This window comes from Halichoerus grypus, chromosome 6 (genome assembly GCF_964656455.1).
Source record: "Halichoerus grypus chromosome 6, mHalGry1.hap1.1, whole genome shotgun sequence".
NCBI classification, from domain to species: Eukaryota; Metazoa; Chordata; class Mammalia; order Carnivora; family Phocidae; genus Halichoerus; species Halichoerus grypus.
The window spans coordinates 84,309,511-84,330,257 of NC_135717.1; the positions used below are offsets into that span (position 1 = coordinate 84,309,511).

Sequence of the window (20,747 nt, forward strand, 5' to 3'; positions counted from 1 at the left end):
CTTTATACACATTTTTGCATTGTTTACTCATTACCATAACTGTTACTTTGGTTAAAAAGTAATAGATCCTGAAAGAGCAGGTTGAGACCCAAGAAGATGCAGGTGATACATATCAACTGCTCAGAGTTTGACTTACATATATTTTGTATTCTTTTTCAACCACAGGCAAAGCGGTTTTCTTGGCTCGAGATAAGCACCATTTGGCTGATCTAAGCCATCTTATTCGCCATGAAGCTCCATACCTGTTCCAGAAGTATATTAAGGAATCTCATGGACGGGATGTGCGTGTCATTGTTGTGGGAGGCCGTGTGGTTGGCACCATGTTACGTTGTTCAACAGATGGAAGGATGCAGAGCAACTGCTCACTAGGTAAAAACAATGCAGGTGTCTTTCTAGTATATATAATATTATAGCTTGTCCAGTGAGTATTCATATATAACTACAGGTCTTTTTACTTAGTAAGTTGAAAAACATTATCTTTCACTTGTAACTATGATGAGTAGACTTACAATGAATATAATATACTTTTGAGTTATTTTTCTAGTAATAAAATTGGATTTCTCTGAAACATAAATTTGCTTTTACCCATGCTCAATTTGTAACCCAATTCACACTTGTATGAAATGTCTGACCAGAGTTAAAAATTCCATCTTTGGCGATAATACTTATTTTGTGTGTAATTGGAGTTCACTCAAGCTGGGTCCTAACCTGTTTTACCCATTGGTCCAAACAAGATTACTGCTTTTGATTTACTTTAATGTGTATTTTTTGATCTCTTATTGTTGAAGTGCCTTAGAGTTTTTTCTTTTCTGTGTATTTCATCTTAGTCATCTGATCTGGTTGTGGCTCTAAATACTATCTGTGTTGTTATTTTCAAATTTATATCTCTACCTTAGGCTTTCTTCCTGAACTCCAAGTACATATAAATGTCTACTCAGTATCTACCAGTAGTTGTCTAACAGACATTTTAATCCTGTCCAAAAGTGAACTCCCGATAAAACTCCCCCTCCCAGTGTATTTTACCCCCCGTTCTCCTTATCATTTAATGGCAACTCTGTCTCTCCCAATTTAGACCAAAATACTTAGTCATTGAGTCTTATACCACATATAAAAACTGTCAGATTCTAATTTCTTTATTTCTACTCTCAAAATGTATCCAAATCTGACAATTTCTCATTATCTCTGCCATTAATATTGTCTTACCTTATTTGGATTACTTGTAGTCGCCCCTAATTGGTCCTCTTGCTTCCATCCTTATTGTCCTACAGTCTGTTTCTAACACAGCAGTGATGTGATAGATCTTTTTAAAATACAAGTCAAATCAAGTCAGGCTTTGTTTAAAATCCTCCAGTAGTTCCTTGCTTCATTCAAAGTACAGTAGTCTATAGTGGTTTTACAGTAGACTAACAGGCCCTGCGTGATTTGACCCCTACTTACTTCTGAGATTACAGCCTCAGGGGCAAATCTCAGAAACATAATGTTGAGAGAAGAAATGAAAGTCACAGAGGAGAATACATATAGTATGCTTCCATTTATATAAAATTTAAATATACGCAAAAATCAATAATAGTTTGCTGGGAATATAAATTTATGTAGTAAACTGTAAAAAACAATATTGATAAATGTGAAATTCAGCATAGTGCATAGAATAGGAGCACAGGGAATTTAAAAGCTAATAGTGATATAAAGCCTCTTTTGTACTTTTGAAAAATAATTTCTGCCTCCTGGCATTAGTTCTTCATATCCCATTTTACATTTTCCATCCCGTCATACTATGCTTATTAGCTGCTACAGAGCTGAATAGCATCTTTTCATTTCTGGAACACCTTTACCTTCTTGAGATTTAATTAACAATTACTTTTTATACTTTAAGCAAAGAAACTAAAAAGGTAAGTTAATTTTATATTAAGAAGTGATACTTTTTAAATTTTGAAGTAACTGAGGCTTACAGGAAAGTATGAAGGATAATATAATCGTTTGTAACCATTAGCTGGCTTGAGAAATAAGTTAATTTAATTAATTCTCTGTTTACTCCCCTCCCTGGTCATTTCTCCCTCTTCTCCCCAAGTTCTGAACTTGATGTTTCTTTTTACCTTAAAAGTACTTTCAGTTCTTCTGTCTTCCTCAACAAGGTATTGTTTTGTGTGTCATAAAACTTTATATAAATGATTTATAACTTTCTTTTTTTTTCACTTAGCATCATTTTTGAGATTCATCGATGTCAACATTGTAGCAGTAGTTGATTAATTTTCCCTGCTGCATAAATTTACCTGTTGACTGCTTCCAATTTGGGCCTTTTACAAGCAGTGTTGCTATGAAAATTTTTTTGTGTCCTTAGATACAGGGCCAATTGTGTTTGTAGGTTAGCCCATTCACTCAGAAGTGGATTTCTGTATCCTAGTGAATTACACAACTTCACCTTTACTAGATATTACCAAATGAGTGTCCAAAGTTATCATATAATGTTTCTTTCTTGTAGAACCACCTTCTTACCTACTTGTGATATTGATAGACTTTAAACATTTTGTCAGACTGGTGTGACATTATATCATGTTACTTTAATTTGTACCTCAGACCCTCTTCATCTATCTTCTGTGAATTGCCTGTTGAGGTCCTTTGCCTCCTTTTTTATTGGAATTTTTTTTTCTTTTTTTAACATGACTTGAAAAAAGAGTCCTGTATATAATCTGATTTCAAATCCTTCATCATTTACATGAATTGTAAATGCAGTTTTCATCCCAGCTTATGATACCTCATCTTTTTTTTTTCTCCAAAGATTTTATTTATTTATTTGAGAGAGAGAGAGAGGAGAGGCAGAGGGAAAGGGAGACGCATACTCTCCCTGCTGAGCAGGGAGCCCGAAGTGGGGCTCCATCCCAGGACCCTGAGATCATGACCTGAGCCGAAAGCAGCTGCTTAACCGACTGAGCCACCCAGGCTCTCCTCATCTTTTTGGTTTATATATTTTAGTGAACAGAAGTTTTCAGTTTTAGTGTCAAGCATATTCATGGTTTTCTTTACATTATTTTTTATTGAAGAAATTCTTTTTCACCCTGTGGTTGTGTTCTATTCTTGTATAGTCCTCTAAAAGTTTTTGAAGTTTCACTTACCGTGTTTAGGTTGTTAAGCTACCTGAAATTGATTTTGTTGTTCAGTGTAAGATAGGGATTCCATTTTCTTTTTTCCAAATGAGTAACAGCTGGTTTTCCCAGCACTGTTTATTGAATAGCCTGTTCATTACTGATTTGTAATGCTATTTTCCTTCTGTTTCAGGGTCCTCTGGTCTGTTTTATATACTCTTCATTCCCTATATGATTATCAATCTTAAGTCCTCTAGTATTATGCCTAAATATCTGATAGAGCAAGAGCACCTCTACCTTATTCTTCAAAATGGAATGCCCTCATTATTCTATCCCCAGGGAGGCCCCTCTTTTTTTGGTAATCCAGATATTTATTTTTCTATCTTTATTGAGATATAATTGGCATATAACATTGTGTAGTTTGAAATGTACAACATAGTGATTTTATATATCTATATATTGCAAAATGATTACCCCAATAAGATTAGTCAACACATCCATTGCTTCATTTATTACTGGAGTGTGTGTGTGGTGAGAACTTTAAAAAAATCTAGTCTTGGGACGTGTGGATGGCTCAGCCAGTTAAGTGTCTGATTCTTGATTTTGGCTCAGGTCAGGATCTCAGGGTTGTGAGATCAAGCCCGGTGTTGTGGGGCTCTGTGCTCAGCAGGGAGTCTGCTTCTCTCACTCTCTTTGAAATAAAAATAAATCTTAAAAAAAAAAAAAAACTACTCTCAGCAGCTTTCAAATATGTAATATAGTATTGTTAACAATAGTCATCAGTCTATACATTATATCCCCAGAAGTTAGTCATCTTATAACTGGCAGCTCATACCCATTGACCACCTTCACCCATTTCCCCTGCCTCCTCCCCCCGACCCCCCTCTGGCAACCACCAATCTGTTCTCTGTGAGCTTTTTTTTTTTTTCAATTCCACATATAGTCATACAGTATTTGCCTTTCTGTGACTTATTTCACTTAGTATAATGCCCTCAATATATATCCATGCTACAAATGGTAGGATTTCTTTTTTTTTTTTTTTTATGGCTAAAAAATATTCCTTTGTGTGTGTGTGTAATCTCACATTTTAAAAATACTTATCATTGCAGTGTAGTGGACATACTAGTTTCAGGTGTACAACACAGTGATTTGATAATTCTGTAAATTACTCGATGTTCACTACAACAAGCATAGTAGTCACCGTATAACATTATTGAAATGTTACTGACTATATTCCCTTCATCTATATCTTTCATCTCTATGACCTATTTATTCATTTAGTTTTTAAAAAGATTTACACATGCTTGCAGGGGAGGGCGGGTGGGGAAGAGGAAGGGAGAGCCCCAAGGCAGGGCTCAATCTCATGAACCCGAGATCACCACCTGAGCCGAAACCAGTCAGGTGCTTAAGGACTGCACCACCCAGGCACCCCCATGACTTCTTTATTTTATAACTGGAAGTTTGTACCTCTTAATCCCTTTCACCTATTTTACCCATCTCCCCTACCCCCTCCCCTCTGGCAGCAAGTTGTTCAGAGGCCTTTTTTATATGAATATTCTCTTACATTCAGTATTTACAGTAAAGGTAACTATATCTCTTCAGTTCTGGTACTGTAGTAAGTGCTTAATGACTATTAACTTCTTTAGATATTGCTAGGTATTGTTAGTATTCCCATTTTAGAGATGAGGAAGGCCCAGAACAGTTAAGTAACTTGCTCAAGGTACAGATCTAATAATCGTGGAGCCAGAATGCAAATGTATTATTTGGCTCCAGAGTTGTCCTCTTAACCACTCTTTGAATATGTTGATTTCCAAAATTGGAAAAATTACATGGAAGCTATGCAGATACCATTTAGATTTTCAAGGAAATGACATGAAAATAGCCTTTTTAAAAAACTGTTAAGCTATGTGCCTCTGTACTCTTCTTAATGTTTATTAACTATATTATGATCTCAGTTATGTGAAATTACCTAGACACATCTGATGGATAGTTAACTAAAGGTTAGATAATTATGGTTAGTACTGGAAATCAGCTTTCAAGCTATTTTTGCAGAGACTTTTGGTTTTTCCATAATGAATAGGTTTTGGTCGACTTTAAAATATTTTAAATAATTTTATACACAGAAATAATTTTATAAAATCATTTAAATGTCATCCTTTTCATCCCCCCCATTTTCCTTACCTCTTCTACTCTCCTTTCCCCTACTATATATACATCTGTCCCTTTATTGGTTTGCACTTATTTTCAGTTTTTCGCCACTGTGAGCATGTTACTTTAAATACATATCTTTGTGAATAATGCTTTTACATACTGGTACTTCTGTGTTGAGGAGTCTCAAGATTGGTATTGCTGGGTCAAAATATTTTTAATTTTTATAGATGTGACCAGAGTAATTTACCAGAAGGCTATCAGTGTATTTTTACGTCTGACATATTAAAATACCCTTTTTTCATCTCCGCCTCACAAGCACTGTTACTTTTTTTATCTTAAGTTTTTGCCCATCTAATGGGAGTCAAAATGCTATCTCACTGTTAACTTTAATTTTATTTCCCTGTTAATGATGGGAGTATCTTTTCATAGCTTATTGGTAATTTACATGTACTTGTATATGAATTGCTTTTTATTATATTTGTCATCTTTTTTGTTTAACATTTCTGACCAATAACCACTAAATGTCGGCTATAGAGCCCTCCTCCTCTAATCTCAATTGAACAGCCCAAAATGCCACCATTCAGTTTCTAAATTCTCCCCTGTTGAGAACCACCGCTTTAGAACCTCTGGTACAGTGTTAAGTAATGATTGTAAGTATCTAAGTTTCTAATTTTCTTTTCTTTTAAGATTTTATTTATTTATTTGACAGACACAGCAAGAGAGGGAACACAAGCAGGGGGAGTGGGAGAGGGGGAAGCAGGCTTCCCACAGAGCAGGGAGCCCAGTGCGGGGCTCGATCCCAGAACCCTGGGATCGTGACCTGAGCCGAAGGCAGACGCTTAATGACTGAGCCACCCAGGTGCTCCTAAGTTTCTGATTTTCATTGAAATAGATTTAATTTGCTATTTAGAATACTTAAGTAACTCTATTCTACTAGAGTTTTTAAGTAGGAATGATTGTCTAATTTTATCCAGTGTCTTTTGGAATCCTTGTATTGATAAGAAGATCATTAGTGTGTTTTCCACCTTTAATTTCTTTATGTGTAATGGATTATGTTGATAAATTTTAGATTTAAAACAGTTTTGAACTACCCTTGCATTTCTAGAATAAACCTTCTTTAAATAGGTATTAGCATATTTGTAAATTGGGATTCCTTTAGTATTTCATGTAAAATAGTTACATCTATTTTAATAATTAAAGATTGGTCTATAATGTTACTTTTTAAAATCACTTGATCAAGGTTATATAACATTGGTTTTTATTCAATGTATTGGGAAATTTTCAGTCTTTTCCTAGGGCATTCTACAGGTAAAGTTAACATCGGAATAAAGGATAGCTAAAGAAAACTCCACTTTGAAACCATCCGGTCCTGATTCTTTTTGTAGAAGTAGCTCTTTTATCACCTTTCCAGTCTCTTCTGTAATAATAGTTGGCCTGTTTAATAAAGTTTCCTTCTTCTTGGATGAATGATGATTTCTCATTTGTTTAGAAATCAGCCATTTGTGGGGCGCCTGGGTGGCTCAGTTGTTAAGTATCTGCCTTCAGTTCAGGTCATGATCCTGGGGTCCTAGGATCGAGTCCCACATCGGTCTCCCTGCTCGGCCGGAAGCCTGCTTCTCCCTCTCCCACTCCCCCTGCTTGTGTTCCTGCTCTTGCGATCTCTCTCTCTGTCAAATAAGTAAAATCTTTAAAAAAAAAATAAATCAGCCATTTGTTTTAGGTTTCAGGCAGGCCTCAGTCTCAGTTTCATGAGATGATTGCTTATGTTTATTTGAATCTCTTCTTTTGTCTGCAGTTCTTTCTTTGATATCATTCATAATTTTGTCAAAGTAGCATTTGGATTTTTTTTCTCCTCTCTTTTTTCTTTTCTAGGCATTCAACTTTTTTTCTTTATTAAGTCTCTCTTCTTAGTTTCTTCTAGTTTCTTCTTAGTTTCTTTTTTTTAGAGTACTTAATTTCTTTCTAATTTCAAAATAAGTTTTGGTATGAAGTGTTTTTACAGATGGTATTTGTTTTCCTTTAATTTAGGGGATCAGTTTCTAAGTCCTTAATAACCTTTTGGTTACTTAAATCATTAATTCCTAATTTCTAATCTTCTTGGGTTATTGTCAGAGAATGTTGCCTGTAAAAAGTGTTTTATAAGTGTTTATAATTTGTTGGGACACCTCCGCTCTGTCGGCTGAGCGCCTGACTCTTGATTTTGGCTCAGGTCATGATCTCAGGGTTTTGAGATCCCACGCTGAGCTGAGCTTGGAGCCTACTTGGGATTCATTCTCTCCCTCCATCTGTCCCAACCCCCCACTTACATGCTCTTTCTCTTTTTTTTTTTTTTTAAAGATTTTATTTATTTATTAATGAGAAACAGAGAGAGAGAGAGAGAGAGAGAGAGAGAAGCAGGCTCCCAAGGAGCAGGGAGCCTGATGCGGGACTCGATCCCAGGACCTTGGGATCATGACCTGAGCCGAAGGCAGATGCTTAACCATCTGAGCCACCCAGGCGCCCTTTGTTTGGTTTGGGCAAACACATGATTGTTTATTGTCAGTAAAGGAAAAATGGGTATGTGGGTATATACTATATTCAAGAGGTATAAAGCTATGAAGTGAAGTTTGTTTTTGCCTTTGTCCCTTATCTCTTTGCCCATCCCTTTAGTTTTCAGAAATTTTTTTGTTTGGTACAGTATATAGATAAACTTCGTCTTTCATACCAATCTGACCAATTTCCACCTTTTCCATGGGAAATTTCAGTTTGTCTTTAGTGTAATTGCCAATACAATTCATGTTATTCCTTTATTCCAGTTTTATTTTGTGTTTGCTGTTTTGTAAGGTACCATTTCCACCCCGGTTCCCAAACTCAGTCAATCTGGATGCTCATCCACAGTTTTACATGCCATTAGTGGTTAATTTTTCTTTCCCTATGCCTAAATCAGACACTGTTTCCTCCTATTATTTGAGAAGGTAACAGTTTTCCCTGATACTCTCCGTTTTCTACTCTCCTCTGCCTTCATAGAAATATGAAGTCTTAAGAATATCACCTTGATCCATATTATTGCAAGTAAAATAAGTTTCTGTGAAAGTTTAATGCCGTCTTCAGAAAAAGCATATTGAAAAAATAGTAAGTTATTTCTTTGAATTGGACAGGGATTCTCTAATGAAGGAAACAGATTTCGGAAGTCACAATTTTACACTAGAATGGCACATTTGTTATCACTGCTAATTTAAAAGACAATCAGCATTAGAGGCAAGCTTTAGTTTTACTCTAAAAATGTATCATTTTGGTAACTTATGTTGTTTCTTTTTTGCCAGGTGGTGTGGGGATGATGTGCTCCTTGAGTGAACAAGGGAAGCAGCTAGCTATCCAGGTGTCTAATATCCTGGGGATGGATGTGTGTGGCATTGACCTATTGATGAAAGATGACGGCTCCTTCTGTGTCTGCGAGGCCAATGCAAATGTAGGTTTCATCGCCTTTGATAAGGCTTGTAATCTAGATGTAGCTGGTATCATAGCGGACTATGCCGCCTCCCTCCTGCCCTCTGGCCGGCTCACCCGGCGTATGTCCCTGCTCTCCGTGGTGTCCACGGCCAGTGAGACTAGTGAGCCGGAGCTGGGTCCCCCAGCCAGCACTGCTGTCGACAACATGAGCGCAAGTTCCAGCTCTGTTGACAGCGACCCTGAAAGCACGGAGCGAGAGCTACTCACCAAGCTCCCAGGGGGCCTGTTCAACATGAACCAGCTGATAGCCAATGAAATCAAACTCCTGGTGGAGTGACTCCACCGGTAAATAATTAACCAACAAAACCCTTGTAAAACTCACTTTCTTTTTCTTCTTTTTTTTCTTTCTTTCTTTCTTTTTTTTTAAACCAACTTGCAATGCTGTTCATGGAAGGGTACTCAGGAAGATGAGAGAAAATTGAGTAGAATTAGGAGAGAAGAAAGGGGAGATAGACTCGACCTCTGCTATTAAGATGTTACTGACTTTCATTTACAGATACTACAGATAGAATGGCAGAAGAGGTGAGATACAGAAAAATGTCAGGCTCTTCTGTAACCCTTTAAAATTACTCAATGTGTATGCTCTCAGGTCATGAAGAACACACAACTTTTTTTTCATGGCCCCTTGCTTTTGCTTTTGTACAGTTGCTACAAATTTTGTCGTAGCGTTACTTCACATTGCATTGCAAAGATTTGTAATGAGAGGAAGACATCTACCTAAATTATAGGAATTTTTACATACAAATCTGAAAATTCTGCCTTTACCATATTAACTAGCAACTTTATGTTCATAGTTTATGAAGTCTTGAGGAACTCTTTTACTGGGATTTATTATTTCTGTTTTTTGGTTTTCCTTTAATTTGGGTGGGAGGGCAACATTAATATGACCCAATAAAGGTTTCTTAATGACAGAATTGGCATTTTCGTATGATGAAAGGGAAATGAACAGTATTGCAATGTCTGGTACACAAAATGACATTTACTCCAATGTAGATAAAATTACACTAGTTTAAAATATGTGCATTGACTTGTATATGTTAGTGTTTTAATCTTTTTTGAAAGATACATGCTCTGTTAATGTTGCAATTTTTTTTTAATACATGCTAGTCTAACATTCCCTGATCTATGCCTGCATCTTTAACAATGGCCAAAGTGAAGAAAGTGCTACCTTTTTGTTAACAAGACACTGACTTGAAACATGTGCATTTAAAGCCTTTTCCTTTTTCCTTTTTTCTTTTGGTGGTTGGGCATTTAAAGTATAAGGACAAGGGAAAATATTTTTGGGGGGCAAATCAAGGGCCTATAAGTTCTTAAGTATAAAGCTGAAGTGATTTTATAATACCAGCATTATATATTTGCATTTTTCACATTTTAGGAGGGAGTATATATATGTGTGTGTGTGCACGCATGCATGTGTATGTGTTTTGCTTTTTGTTTACACCAACCAATCAAAAAGGATAGATTCTAGAAAATGGAGCATGATGGGGAAACACAGTTTTTACTTTAAATAACAGAAATAACTACACTGGGGTAGAGGTACTCACTAAAGACTTAAAGAGAATAGATGCTTCTAAGGCCTTTTAATGTATATGTATGTTGTTTGGTTTTTTCTTTGGTTCTAGACTGTTCAGTGTATGATTTATTTAAGGCTACATGCTTTTCTATGCTTCTGGCTGTGCATTTTCTCCTATTACACATAGGTTTTAGGGTGGGGTGGACTGGACATTTTTGTCTGGAGACTTATTTTGCAGTATTAAGTCTCTTATAGCCCAACTCTGAAGCCTTCAATACTGTCCACTCTTTATATTCCTTTATTTTCTGAATTTATAAAAGCCCCAAAATGGCATATAACACGAGCCTTTAAAACATGGGTAAATCTATTTGAATAATGGGTTTGGAAGGTGTGTTAAGAAGTGGAGATGCTCCAGAACTCAACGTAATTTTTTTAAACAGCAAGTTCCATCTCACTACAATCCTCTGAAGCTTTTACCTGAGTCCTTTCTTGCCTCTCCAGTGCTTTTTTCCTTCAGATGGACCTTAAACATAATTTCTCGGACACTACTAGAGAGACTTCGAGGCAATAATAAAAGATCAGTATTAACCAGCTCTAACAGAGGTTTGATCATGCTTGTACAGTTTTTTCCCCCATTTTAAAAAGGAATGTAATAAAATTTGTTCTTTTCCATAGAATTAAATAATATTGAAATTGAGTGAAAGGTTGATTGTTGGCAAATAGAATAGTACCTCTAATCTGTGCAGTGTCTCATTTCAACTCAGAAAAAAGATGATAATAAGAGGATTTTCTAATTTATTTTAAGATATTCTAATCTCCTATAAAAGAATTTGCATAGGGTTATTGTGGGCCTTACATATGTCTATAAGTACCTCTGACTCATTAACAGAAAGAAATACTTGGTGGTACTTTCACTGAATGACCATAGGAGGATGCATATTTGGGATAGAGAAATAAATGAGGGAGAAAGAAGTGCTTAATTAAGTTATTCATATGATTGTGTAGAGAGCATCTGGTTGTCACATAAATTATGATACATTAAATACTTACATATCACATGTATATAGATTTATGAATTTTAAAACATAAATAGAACACCCTCTCTACTTGATGAAAAACTCAGGGTTTGTTGTTGGGTGGGATAAGGTGTCAGGAAAAATGTAGATAGCCTTTAAAACTATTTTACCAAACTAACCAAATATAAGAATTATGTGAGATTATTTCACCTTTAGTTTTATTCACTACTGATCAATCTTTTGTGCATTCACACTATATTAAAACATAGCTTTACCAACCTATTTCTGGATTTATACACTCACATGTTAGAATAAAGAGGTTAGGAATGATCATCTTAGCGTTTAAAAACATGAATATCTTCTTGAACTCCCTCAAAAATTAAGGTAAAGAATATGATCAAATCATTCTGGAAGAACCCAGATGAAACACCCCAGATATATAAGTGAAACTTAAATATATTTTCATATTGTTTAATAACTTTTGTATAATCTTCATTGCTATTATGAGAGCTAAAAATGTATTTATCAAATATGTGTAATTCTTATCATGCCCAAATCTGAACTATTGTAAAATTGTGTATTGTTAAAATTGTAATTCTTAATTGTATTTTAAAAGTAATTCTTTCTGATATTGTTTTTATGTTACCTCTGATGAAAACTGGACTACACATACACACACACACCGCCACACACACCCCCATGAACTATTCCATTTAAAATTTTTAATAGTTTTTTCTTTTTTTTTGGTGCCTAATAATTGGTTGGTCATTTCTGCTGGCTTTTCCTTCACTGAACTTTGAAATCTTTCTGTATATGCTATCAATAAGAAAATATGCTGGAACGTTAGAAAAATCCACCAAGAGACTTGCTTTCATCAAGCACTTTATCAGACTTTTGAGAAGGTATCGAAGGCATTGAAAGAATTGACTTTAAAAATCATCTCTTTTTCTCAAGAAGAAAACAATGGAAAAACAAATTCTCTTCATTCAGTGAATCCCCAGTTTGGGGTCTGGGGAGCGTAGAGACATTGTGAAATCAAATCTTGTGTTACATTTTTCTCCTGGCTCACTCTTTTTGAGAAGGTTTATGGGCTATATGGCTGGTGAGACACGATCCCCTCCTAAGAAAATGTAGGTGCTCAGACAGGTAACCTCTGCTGCTACTGTTTTTATTTGTTTGTTTGTTTGTTTAATTTCATTTAAAATTTGTTTTTGTTGTACTAGGATATTTTTAAATGTAATATATTGCAGGATTTATAACCAGGTTCACTGCTTTCTTTCTTTCTTTTTTTTTTTCTTAAAAAAAAAAAAAAACAAAAGTTTCATTTAAGATACATTTAGGCGCCTTTGAAGCTTGGATTTTGGAATGTTTCAGTAGTGGACAGAAATCTGCTGTTGGAATCTTCTAGTCTTCCAGGTTTAATTTGAAATGTTTTTAGTTTTGTTTTGGATTTTTGTGTGGTATTTTATTTCCTTTATATCAGTGCCCTTTTGCCATGCTGTTTTGGGGTGGCTGCCTAACTCTAGTGAAAATTCTTTCTATATTAACGGAAGTTTGGTGTTTTAAATTCCTTAATGTTTTGCATTTTTTAAAATTGTTTTTAAAGAAATATTCTAACTGCTTGCACTGTTACTGTTCTTTGCCAGCCTTTTCAGGAGCCAAAAAAACAAAAACAAACAAACAAAAAAATACCCAGAGAAAAAACTTTCCTTCTTCCCCCTTCCTGATGATGAGTGAGAAGTATTGAGAACTTTCGGGGTCAGTGCCCTTCTAAACTCCCCTTCCCCCAATAATGCAGCTGTATAATGAATGGTAAATGCAGCGGTTTGGATTCAGGCACAGCCCCAGCCTGCTTGCAGGTAATTTGACTCTCCTTTCTTTCCATCGCAAGGCTAACTTTACTTTCTTTTTAAAAATTTTTCTTTCTTTATGTACTTTAAAGGCAACCATGGGTTTGTAAAAACTCTTGATTAGAAAATAACGCTTAAGTATATCTAACAAATAATTTGATTAAAGAAGAACTTTTGGGGGTAAAGTTTGAATTGGTTGGGATGAACTCAGGACTTTCTTTGGGGATTTACTTTAGCCATTTAGATAACTCCATTCCTTGCATATATGTCTATAATTAAGTATTTCAGAGTGTGACTTTTTTGGCTTTGTTTTTGTTTTGGGTTTGTTTGTTTCTTCCATTGTGCTACTCTGGCTTAAGCTTTTTCAGGGTTTGGTGTTCCGAATACACAGTGAGCTCACAGTATAAAGACATCAATTAGGAGTTGACAGGTATGGAAAACTAGAGTTTTGAAAAGGTAAAATTAGGTTCTAGGTTATATATATGGTAAAAACTCACCATAGTGTTGAGTTGATCTTAGTGCTTCTCTTTCTGTGACGTCATTATAAAGGTGAAAAGGAATGATGAGACAAAGAAAATAGAAAGCATTTCAGTTATTTTAGGAACAGTATGATTTCAGAACTAATCATTTTAGCATTTCTAAGACACTAGTTCTAACAAAGAGATAGATGTGAACAGTTTCAGGTTATCATAATGGTTCAAATATTTAAAAAATTACAGGTTTGAGCAGTTTGGAGGGCATTTCTGAAGCACAAATCATTAAGCCCATTAACCAAGGGCTTAGTGGCAGGAATAGGAATGCAACTTGTCCATTTTAATATAGCCTGTCCGTTAATGTAGTATACCTTTCTCTGTATACCCCAGTCCCTTGCCCTTTCCTCCTTTCTCCTGTCATTCCTAGAGTTTTAGTTCTGATATGAGTTGTTATCATTGGGAAGATAATCCTCTTTCTCTTAGATAGAATTTTAGTGACAGTGGTCAGGACCTTTTCAAGATAGATTTCTGCACAATTTTATTCTGTGACTTTAAATATCCTATCTGAAGAGGTTTTAAGTTCACTAGTTAGCTAATAGGATATCGTGGCTTATAATGCATTCTACAGCTGAAGGCATAAAATAAATCATTAACCTGTTTTGTGCTTCAATTCACTTATATAAGATAGGGCCATTTCTCCCCTAAATGTCTTAAGACAAAATTATGTATGTGTTGAAGTAAAATTTACTAACAGAGGAATCCCAGCTGCCTCCTGAAGGAATTTATGATAGATACTAAAAAAGGCTTGTACCAGAGAACCTTGTTCCCTTGCTAAGAATGGCCAGCGTTAGAATGTGTGGACTATGTGATTGCATGGGACATGGAGAATTTAACAGTCTCCATTCTGCTATCCCCATGAAGATCATGGACTTGTTAAGAATGATCTTGCTTTCAGATTTCACCATATTCAAACTTATTAGCTGGGCCTTATATAGCATATATACCTGGCTGCTATTGTGGGGTTTGGGAACATGAGGGGTGGGGTGAATTGTTGTTGTTTTAGGTTTCAGTCAGACAGACATCACTGTGCCCCAGTTCCCAGAAGCACAGCAGGCCTCTAGGAGCATCCGTGGGAACGGCGCAGTCCTGACATCACCAACTCTCCTGCTCAGGCTCATCCCATATACAGAGGTCAAAGGGGGTGGGGTTTGAGATCGGGGGAAGGAATGAGAAAGTAGAAACAATGTCACTGCAGTGCCACTGTTGACTAGCCTTTGGTGCTTAATGTCAATGTTTGTTTTATGTTGGCAAAACTACCTGTTTTGGGGTACAGGTAGTGGGAGGGTGGAACAAAAACAAGCCATTACTATTACTACTAGTTCATTAGTGGATAGTGTTCTTTAGTAGCTAATACAGAATAAACTTGAAACCTAGACCTTCAGTGACAAAGAGAATGGGAATAGAAATGAATCTCAGGACACAAAACATTTATGTTGTGTTAGTTTCCAGTTTTACAACTGCTATTACATTTGTTCCTCTGTCTCCCTTTTCAACCCTAGTTTTTTTGTGTATGTATACAGTTTGAGGAAGTGTGCATTTGTGATCAGTCCTTTTAAAAAGGACTCGGTGACTTTATTACGCTTGCACAAAGATATACCCAATGCTTATATGGGCATACAAATGCTACCCTATTTTAAATATAGGTGGCGTATGTGTTCGTGTTTTAATGTATTCAGAGCCATTGGGCAATAAGCAGTCCAGAACATTGAAAACTCATGCAGGTAAAGCACCTAACATCTTTAGTTTCTAGAATTACTATTAAAAATTCCTTTATTGCTGCATCTTCCACAATTCTTTAATAGTCTCTGAACTTAAAATTTGCAGGAATTGTGGACTACCTCATTAAAATTTTAAATTGCACACTTATTCATAAATTGTAGGGATAGGTGAAAAAGGATAATATAACAAAAGAAATGGTTCCTTGAGATGGCAACTGCTGAGTGTCTAAATGTTTCCAGTTATTCCAGTTAAAAAAAAAAATTCCCAGCTTAGCATGAATATTGATCATACATTACATTATTTGATTTTCTGTGATTGGGATTTTTGTTGTTTTGACTTTGGTGGGGAGGTCTTGGGGAATCAGTGAGGAAGCTCTTACACATGTGAAAGTATGAAATGTTAAAGGAATTTTTCCATTTAATCTGAATAGTAAGCAAGAACTTTTTCTATATACCCTTCTGCTGCAGCAGAGAGATAAACTGGTAGGTGGCAGCAGAAGAAGGAATTCTTCAGATTGATGGCTACTGAAAGAATCTACATAGAAGAGATAGAGCATAACATATCAAGTGAAGCAAAGGGGGCAGAAAATGGAAACAGGACTAAAATGTTTGGATTTTGACTCTAAATGGTAAGTTATTTTCAACTAAGAATGTGTTATCAGTCTAGTGGTATTATATGCCATTGTGGTATGAATTTATAAATGGCTCTGTAGGTCCTTGCCTTGGGATGAATTTGGCCTAACTAGGGTACTATCATTTTTTACTTTGGGGGAAAAAAAAAAAAAAATTAGCATTATGTAAAATTCGGGATCTTTCCCCAGTATATTGTTACATACGAACCTTTTTCCAGCTTTATAGAGGTATAATTGACAATTGTAAGATATTTAAAGTGTACAACATGATTTGATAGGTGTATACATTATAAAAGAATCCTCCCCCATCAAGTTGTTATTTCACATCCAATATGTGAACCTCAATGATGGCAAAAATTATGCCTCTTACAATAAACAAGATTTTTAAAAATCTGCAAGATAAATGAAATATACATTGTTTAACCATTTTGTAAAAAATAAAGTGTCTTTTTCAGTGGCAGCACTGGGGAGATAGCAACAAAAGTAGGTAATTTGGAAAACTTACTGGGCAAAAATGATTTTTTTCTTCAACTAGTTATGTCTTACCTATCTGGTCCCATTTCCTTGTCATTGTGTCTGCTCATCAGTTCCACTCTGTTCACCTTTCTTTGTTGCTTTTCTGTCTCTGCTCTTACTTTCTTCCATTTTCTTTAGTTGTGTTTTTTCCTCCCTGTCTTTGTATCTCTTCCTCCTCTTGGTCTCCCTGTATGCCTGTCTCATTCATTCCCTCAGAATTTTACTTTTCCAGTATTGCCATTTTTCATCTCTGCTCCTTTTTTTTCTATATGTGTGTATCCTCCCCCTTTCGTTTGCATTCTCTGTGTCTATATCTTTCAGGGTAAACAGCTTTATTTTTTTTGCGTCATCAACTGCCTTAAGACATTTTAATCAGAGTATCAACATTGTGATTACTTTTTTAGAATTTAGAGAGGCTATATAGAAGAAATTGGGATTTTTAAGTCCCTAGTAAGATTAAATTTCAGCATTGAAATTTATAGTAAGATGCAGATCCTTTTATTCATTCAGCCACAAGTTTATTTTAACTATAGTGTCTTTATTGTTGTTAAAACAAGCTGTTTTAAGATCACTTGGACAGAAGGAAAAGTCCTTGATTCTTAATTTCATCTAGACTTCAAATTGATTCGGATTTTTTCAAGTTTTGAAATCAGAAAAAGCACTTATTATTTTATAGACATTTACTAGAGAATAAATTTTTTATTGAGATATAATTGACATACACTCTAAGCTTTAGATGTACAACACCAGGATTTAATATTTATATACATTGGGAAATGATCACCATTGTAAGTCTAGGTAACATGCATCCCTATACATAATTACAGAATTTTTTTTTTTTTAAAGATTTTATTTATTCATTCGAGACACAGAGATACAGAGAGAGAGAGCATGAGCAGGGAGAGAGGGAGAGGGAGAAGCAGGCTCCCCGCTGAGCCAGGAGCCCAATGTGGGACTCGATCCCAGGACCCTGGGATCATGACCTGAGCCAAAGGTAGACGCTTAACCATCTGAGCCACCCAGGCGCCCCAGAATTTTTTTTCTTGTGATGAGGACTTTAAAGATCTACTCTCAACAACTTTTAAATATGCAGTACAGCATTATGACTTAGGTATTTTATAACTGGAGAGAAAATAAATCTTTAGTCTTTCAGATAAAAGTTAAAAGTGAGATAATATGTCTTTTTTTCTAGGATATACATGTAAACATTTTAGAAGTGTTAATTAGCTTCATTAAAGTAGCACACAAATAATTGTTTTCAAATTTTATAGATGGTGAAAACAGGATATCCAGAGGAGAAATTATTTAAAGAAAAGGAGTCCTGTTTCCTATTAATAGATGTAGTAACAGATTGAACTACCTCATACAAGTGCCTGCCATAGAAGTTTAGAATTTTTAAGCTGGAAAGCTTAAAGGCTATATTATTATAATCTTGAATATGCTAGTAAGGAAACTAAGGTTCACAGAAGTTAGTAACTTTCCCAAGATAACAGAGCCAGAACAAGGGCCCAAGTCTCCTATCTGCTAATAAAGTGCTCATTGCATTATATATCATGTATCTTTCTAAATCTGTTGTAGTAACTGAAGAAATGAAATGCTCTGTAATGAGAGCTGTGGTATACCAATAAAAAGTTACCACTATTTGTGCTTGTGGTTATCTCATATGGTGGGAAGTCTGTTCAAATAAAGGATATTAAGGCAAGCGTGGGTGACTATTTTAGATGGCTTATATGTAAAATTAATGAGTACGTCATTTACAGGGTTTGGTAATGAAAAGGTGTCCCCTGTTAAGATAAGACACAAAGAAGCCTTCTGGTTCTTTGTAATTTCTGGTTAATGGAGAAGAGGAATGGATTCCTTAGATCTAGTATAGCATGGATGAATAGTAACATGAAGCTAGAATAACTGATACCATTGACTAAATATGCAGTATTCTTTTCTTTTTTTTAAAAAAAAGTGTAAAAGGAACTTACCTTCTATTAAAAAATATTTATCCTAATGCCAAATGACATTATGTATCCCAGTGTGGAACACAAGACTACACAGCCTAAGTTAATATGGTTAGAATTTCTAAATCTTTTTGAACAGTTTTGTCTTTATCACGAAAATTTTCATATAGTTCATATAGAGATGACAGTGCTTTAGAACTAAAAGAAGATGACCAACTTGAATTTTAATCTGAACAAAAATATATTGTTTATTGTATAATTTACTGAAAATGTAACCTAGGGATGGCCTGGCTGGCTCGGTTGGTAGAGCGTGTGATTCTTGATCTCGGGGTTGTGAGTTCACGCCGCACATTGGGCGTGGAGCCTACTTAAAATAAAAATTAAAAAAAAAAAAAATGTAACCTAGGGTAATAGGGTAAGAACATAACATTTAAATTTAATTTTGTTTGTTCAGGTATTTTGGTATAATTTTATGTTTTATTTTGTGTGATGTTGTACAAGAATTATTTTTGCCTCAAGGTTTTCCTCTTGGTACAGTTTTTCTGACTAAAATCAACGCTTGTCTATATTAATAGGATTGTAAAGGAATAATATTGCTGATACATCTTTATATGTCAGAATAACAGACCATACCTTAGTATACTTAGTATACCTTTTTCAGATGAGATCACAAAGTTAAAGTGTGGTAATCACAAAAAAACCGATTGTAAATTTCTTTGGTAATCTAGACAGTTTGTAGTATTTTATTGTCACAACTTAATTTTCAATATTCTCTTTTTCTTTTTTCTCATCTTAATTACAAAGACTGTTTAAATCTGATTTAAGTGAGCTCTATGTGTTTTTCCCCTCTAGGTTCTTTTGAAGTAACCAGTGATCCTTTTTGCTTATTACTTCATTCACAGAATGGACGAAGATAGATTTGACTATGTTTTTTGAAATGGAGAATAGAAATACCCAGAACAAGGAAGCAGTAGCTCTAACCTGTTTGATTCAATGTGTTTTCTAAAATAAAAACACCAGAACTGGGAATAAAATAGTATGGAGTGTGATTTGTTCTTTTGGCAGTTATTCCTGCCCACTCCATCTTATATGAATTCACTTCAGTCTGTATGGCTAGACTTGAAGTCTAGCTCCACATGTGTCATTCTCTTTATTCTTTCCTTTTCTTCACTTTGCAAACTCCTTTGGTTCTTGACATACTGATTTTTCTATAATATGTTCTGAAATGATTACTTCTCCTCTTAGTACATAGGCACTAGAATATGTATCATTTTACATGTAAATATGTATTACATGGATTTAGCCCTGCCCTTTTCCATCCCACTTTATCTGTCCATGCTAAATAATGGTTTCTGTGTTTTTTTAATCTCTGAAGAAATGCAGCTTTTTTCTCTTCCCTCTGACAACACCCTGGCATACACTCATCACAGCATCACTCACTATGTTTTAATCTTCTTGTAGCTAGAGACCATGTCTGACCCAATATATTTGAACTATAGGAGATCTGATGCCTGTATGTGTATACAGAGGCAGCCCTAGTACTTAGGACAAAAAATACTGATATTCTTTGTAGTCAGATATTGATACAAATTCTAATTCCATTATTTACTGGTTACATGGACTTTGGACAAATCACCCTCTTCAAGCCATAGGAGAGTATTTGTAAAAAATGGAAATAATTGTACCTACTTTACTAGATTAAAGTGTAAGTATAACTTTGCTTAATACATGTATAGTCCTTAACACATAGTTGAATAATAAATACTGATCTTTAATTATGTAAATCTTGGTTATTGATATCTTATTCAAGAGCTGCTGAATCTTTTCATCTCAGAATTGAAGTACATATGATTTTCTTTCTTGATTACTTTTTGGTGTTCCTACTTAAGCCCCTTTCATAAGATTTTGTGGTTGGAACATAGTGTGTATGCATGTATGTGCATGTGCACATTTGTGGCATTTCTCCTAGACTAATTATTCCTTGTCTCCACACTTCATTGACTAAGGAATTTTATATAAGAAACCTTTTATTTCATACTTTCTCCAGTTTTTCCCTGTCAGCTCATAACAAAAATACTTTCTCTTATAAATCAGGAGAATTAAACAAGTGAGGAATATGCATACCATGCACCATAAGGAATAATTTAGGATAGTGTGACTTGTTTTCTAAAAATGATTTAATGTGACTTAACAGAGATGTATTAAATCAAACGGTAGAGAAGCCAAAATAAAGGGCAAAAATAGGTTGAAACAAGGATTAAAATCATGCAAATACATACTATCAGGTCTTATACATTTGC

General features: G+C 35.0%; 1 protein-coding gene across 6 annotated transcripts in view; it reads left to right on the plus strand.

Annotated features, from left to right (window-relative positions):
- RIMKLB (ribosomal modification protein rimK like family member B) overlaps positions 1-19,481 on the plus strand; it is a 71,452-nt gene extending 51,971 nt beyond the window's left edge. For 4 of the 6 annotated variants that reach the window (XR_013449071.1, XR_013449070.1, XR_013449069.1 and 1 more), the window contains 4 exons: positions 166-369; positions 8,534-13,108; positions 15,819-15,979; positions 19,300-19,481. Coding sequence is in view for 1 of the 6 variants with exons in the window: in XM_078075566.1 (XP_077931692.1) it covers positions 166-369; positions 8,534-8,997 (668 nt within the window). In the remaining 5 variants the exon portion in view is untranslated. Of the gene's footprint in view, positions 1-165; positions 370-8,533; positions 13,109-15,818; positions 15,980-19,299 lie in introns of those variants that run through there. The other 2 variants (XR_013449073.1, XM_078075566.1) reach the window with 2 other exon arrangements.
- Positions 19,482-20,747: the final 1,266 nt, after the last annotated feature.